The sequence below is a fragment of the Aythya marila genome (assembly GCF_965140915.1).
Source record: "Aythya marila genome assembly, contig: HAP1_HAP1_SCAFFOLD_1230, whole genome shotgun sequence".
Classification (NCBI taxonomy): domain Eukaryota; kingdom Metazoa; phylum Chordata; class Aves; order Anseriformes; family Anatidae; genus Aythya; species Aythya marila.
Window position 1 is genome coordinate 126 of NW_028137787.1, and position 4,875 is coordinate 5,000.

The 4,875-nt window shown below is 65.2% G+C and overlaps 1 protein-coding gene across 1 annotated transcript; it reads left to right on the forward strand.

The window, feature by feature from the left end:
• Positions 1–729: 729 nt before the first annotated feature.
• Positions 730–2,721, forward strand: LOC309890514 (rhodopsin kinase GRK1-like; the record flags this gene model as incomplete). Its single annotated transcript, XM_082784940.1, has 2 exons — positions 730–931; positions 2,386–2,721. Coding segments are annotated over 2 exons (498 nt in total), but the record flags the coding sequence as incomplete, so codon positions are not given.
• Between the last annotated feature and the right edge of the window lie 2,154 nt (positions 2,722–4,875).

Consider the following 4,875-nt stretch of genomic DNA (forward strand, 5'->3'; position numbering starts at 1 on the left):
AAGTGCCACCCCCATATCCCCAGGCGTCACCCCCATGTCCCCAGTTGTCACTCTGATGTCCCCAAGGGTCACCCCCATGTCCCCAAGTGTCACCCCCAGGTCCCCAGGTGTCACCCCCATATCCCTGTGCGTCACCCCCATATCCCCAGGTGTCACCCCCGTGTCCCCAAGCATCACCCCCATGTCCCCGGGTGTCACCCCCATGCCCCTAGGCATCCTCCCATGTCCCCAAGTGCCACCCCCATGTCCCCAAGTGCCATCCCCATGTCCCTAAGTGTCACCCCCATATCCGAGGTGTCATCCCCATGTCCCCAAGTGCCACCCCAATGTCCCCAGTTGTCACTCTGATGTCCCCAGGTGCCACCCCCATGCCCCCAGCCATCCTCCCATGTCCCCAAGTGTCACCTCATGTCCCCACGTATCACCCCCATGTCCCCAGTTGTCACTCTGATGTCCCCAAGGGTCACCCTCATGTCCCCAGGTGTCACCCCCATGTCCGAGGTGTCATCCCCATGTCCCCAGTTGTCACTCTGATGTCCCCAAGCGCCACCCCCATGTCCCCAAGCATCACCCCAAGCCCCCATACACCCTCCCCACTCCCCACCCTCCATCCCCCCGTATCACCCCCATCCCCCTCCTATCCCCAGGGTCCCCCCCAGTCCCTAAAGACCCCCGTCCCCGTCCCAAGTGTCACCCCCCCCAGTGTCACCGCCGCCCCCTCCCTCGCAGGTGGAGACCCAGGAGGTGACGCGGCGCACGCTGCAGGACCCGCTCAGCTTCTCGGAGCGTTTCAGCGCGGCGGCGCGGGCGGCCTGCGAGGGGCTCATGGCCAAAGACCCCCGCGCCCGCCTGGGCTTCCAGGCCGGGAGCTGCGCCCAGCTCAAGGCGCACCCCCTCTTCGCCTCCGTCAGCTGGGGGCGCCTGGAGGCAGGTAACCCCCCACCCAAGGGTGCTGGGGGCGGAGGGTGGGGGTGGTGCAGGAGGGGTCTTTAGGGGTGCTCCAGGAGGGGGCTGGGGGCAGTGGGTGGTACAGGAGGGGTCTTTATGGGTGCTTCAGGAGGGGTTCACCTGGGGGTTGGGTGCTCCAGGAGGGGTCCCAGTGGGTGCTGGGTGCTCCAGGAGGGTTCTGGGGAGCTTGGGTGCTCCAGGAGGGGTCTGGGGGAGGTGGGTGCTGCAGGAGGGGTCTTTATGGGTGCTCCAGAAGGGGTTCACCTGGGGGTTGGGTGCTCCAGGAGGGGTCCCAGTGGGTGCTGGGTGCTCCAGGAGGGTTCTGGGGAGCTTGGGTGCTCCAGAGGGGGTCTTTATGGGTGCTCCAGGAGGGGGCTGGGGGCAGTGGGTGGTACAGGAGGGGTCTTTATGGGTGCTCCAGGAGGGGTTCACCTGGGGGTTGGGTGCTCCAGAAGGGGTCCCAGTGGGTGCTGGGTGCTCCAGAAAGGGTCTGGGGGCAGTGGGTGCTGCAGGAGGGGTCGTTTTGGGTGCTGGGTGCTCCAGAATAAGTCTATGGGTGCTCTAGAAGGGGTCCCAGTGGGTGCTGGGTGCTCCAGGAGGGGTCTGGGGGGCGGTGGGTGCTGCAGAAGGGGTCCGTTTGGGTGCTGGGTGCTCCAGAAAGGGTTGCTTTGGGTGGTGGGTGCTCCAGAAGGGGTCTGTGTGGGTGCTGGGTGCTCCAGAAGAGGTCTGGGGGTGGGGTTGGGTGCTCCAGGAGAGGTCCCAGTGGGTTACTGGAGGGCACCTGGGAATACTGGTGGTGGGGTACTGGGGGTATCACAGGAGGACTGGGGGGCTACTGGGAATACTGGGAGTACCTGGGAACACTGGGGGGGGTACTGGGGGTATCTGGGATTATGGGGGGAGTACCTGGGGGTACTGGGGAGTACTGGGAGGGTTCCTGGGAATACTGGGGGGTACCTGGGGATACTGGGGGGGTGCTTGGGGATACTGGGGTGTACCTGGGGATACTGGGAATTACTGGGGGGGTGCTTGGGGATACTGGGGAGTACTGGGGGGATACTGGGGGATACTGGGGAGGTACCTGGGGATACTGGGGATTACTGGGGGGGTGCTTGGGGATACTGGGGAGTACTGGGGGGATACTGGGGGTTACTGGGGAGGTACCTGGGGATACTGGGGATTACTGGGGAGGTACCTGGGGATACTGGGGGTTACCGGGGGATACTGCGGGGGTGCTTGGGGATACTGGGGGGATACTGGGGGTACCAGGGGAGGGGTAGCGGGGGGCCACCGGGGGGGGTACCTGGGATGCTCGGGGGGCACCGCTGGAGCCCCCTCCCCCCCCCCCCCAAAGCCCAGGCTGGGGGTGTCCCCTCTTTCTTCCCCCCCCCCCCCCACCAAAAAAAAAAAAAAAAAAAAAAAAAAAATACTTTGCAGGCCTGGTGCCCCCCCCCTTCGTGCCGGACCCCCGGCGGGTGTACGCCAAGGACCTGGGCGAGGTGGGGGCCTTCTCGTCGGTGCGGGGCGTGGAGCTGGACGGGGGGGACGCGGCGCTGTGCGACGCCTTCGCCTCGGGGACCGTCCCCGTGCCCTGGCAGGAGGAGCTGATCGAGACCGGCCTCTTCCAGGAGCTCAACGTCTGGGGGGGGGGTCCCGGGCAGCTGCCCCCCGACCTGGACCCCAACGCCGCCCCCGCCGGGGGGGCGCGCTCGGCCACCTGCGGGTTGCTGTGATGGATTTTTTTTTTTTTGGGGGGGGCACCCCTAAATTAAGGGGGTGTTGGGGGGGTGTCAGGGTTGCTGTGATTTTTTTTTTTTTTTTTTTTTGGGGGGGGGGGGCACCCCTAAATTAAATAAGGGGGGGTGTTGGGAGGGTGTCAGGGTTGCTGTGATGGATTATTTTATTTTATTTTATTTTATTTTTTTTTGGGGGGGGGCACCCCTAAATTAAATTAAAGGGGTGGGTGTTGGGGGGGTGTCAGGGCTTCATCTGGTTGTGGAGTGTGGGTGATTTGGGGGGGACACGAAATGTTGCCCCCCCATCCCCTCCCACCCTTGAGAAGCCCTAAAATTAAAGGGGGGGTGGAAATGGCAGAGCAAAATGGGGGGGGGGGTCTTTGGGAATCCCAAATGTTGGGGATTCCCCCCCCCAGGGAACCCTAATTTGGGGGGGACACTAAAAGTTGCCCCCCCTCGAGAACCCCTAAAATTGGGGGGGATCAGAAATGGGGGGGGGGCACCCATTTGGGAATCCCCAAAAGGGGGGGGGGGGTTCTTTGGGAATCCCAAATGTTGGGGACCCCCCTAGAACCCCCAAAATGGGGGGGGGGGCTCTTTGGGCAACTCAAAATTGCCCCCCCCCCCGGGAACTTCAAATGTGGGGGGGCTTTGAGAACCCCAAAACTGGGGTCCCCCCCCCCTTACGCCCCCAAATCGCAGCCCCCCCCCCCCAGGTCAGCTTGCACCAAAGACACCCCAAAATGGGGGGGGGACACAACCCAAAAATCCCCCAAATCCCCCCCAAAAAACAAACGGGGGGGCTCCCTCTGTTTGGGGGGGGTCACCCCAAAACCCAAGCTCTGGGGCAGCCCCCCCCGAAATGGGACCCCCCCCCTCAAATGTCGCCCCCCCCACGCCCCCCCGACCCCAAGCAGATCTCAGGGACCCCCCAGCTCTGTGCCACCCCCGGGGGGGGTCCCCCCTGTTTTGTCCCCCCCCCCCCCTTTACCTCAGGGGGCTTCGTGGCCCCCCCCCAAACTCAGGGAAACTTTGGGGGGGCCCCGAGCTGCCCCCCCCCAGCACAATAAAGGTGGTGGATGCTGCAGCGTCTGAGGGGCGGTGTCGGGGTGTCCCCCCCGTGTCCCCAATGTCCCCCCCCCCCCAAAATAAAAATCCCCCCCAACCTCACGGTGCCCCCCCCCCCGTGTCCCCAGTGTCCGCCGTGTGTCCCCGTAACCCCCCCGCCGTGTCCCGACCCCCCCCCGTGTCCCCAATGTCCTCAGTGTCCCCCTGTCCCCAAATGTCCCCACACGACTCTGTGACCCCCCCCAATGTCCCCCCCAATGTCCCCAACGCCCCCCCGTGTCCCCATGTTTCCCGATGTCCCCTTGTCCCCCCATGTCCCCTGATGACCCCCATGTCCCTCAATGACCCCCAATGCCCCCCCATGTCCCCTTGTCCCCCCGATATCCCCGTGTCCTTTAATGCCCCCCCATGTCCCCTTATGTCCCTTTGTCCCCCCCATGCCCCCGATGACCCCCAATGTCCCCATGTCCCCAATGTCCCCCAATGTCCCCGTGTCCCCCAATGTCCCCCCATGTCCCTCATTGTCCCCATGACCACCATGTCCCCCAATGTCCCCCGTGTCCCCCCATGTCCCTCAATGTCCCCCAATGCCCCCCATGTCCCCGTGTCCCCCCGATGTCCCCATGTCCCTCAATGTCCCCGTGTCCTCCTTGCCCCCCCGATGTCCCCATGTCCCCCCAATGTCCCCGTGTTCCCCCCCAATGTCCCCTTGCCCCCCCAATGTCCCCGTGCCCCCCCGATGTCCCCATGTCCCTCAATGTCCCCGTGTCCCCCCGATGTCCCCGTGTCCCCCCGATGTCCCCCAGCCCCCCGAGGCGCGGTGAGCTCTAGGTGTTTATTGGCGTCTAACACTCACTGATGCAGATAAATAGTGGACATTTGTCACCGCCGCCACCGACCGCCGCGCGGGGACCCCCCCGGGACCCCCCCTCTTGGGGACCCCCCCTCGGGGACCCCCCCCCTTGGGGACACCCCCTTTGGGGACCCCCCTTCTTGGGGGGGGGGGGGAGGGGGGCGCGGGACACCCCGCTGGGGACACCCGGGGGGGGGCACCCATGGGTGGCGGCCCCCCCCCCCTCGGGCCCCCCCCGCCTTGTCCCCACGCCCCCCCTCCCTTCCCCTC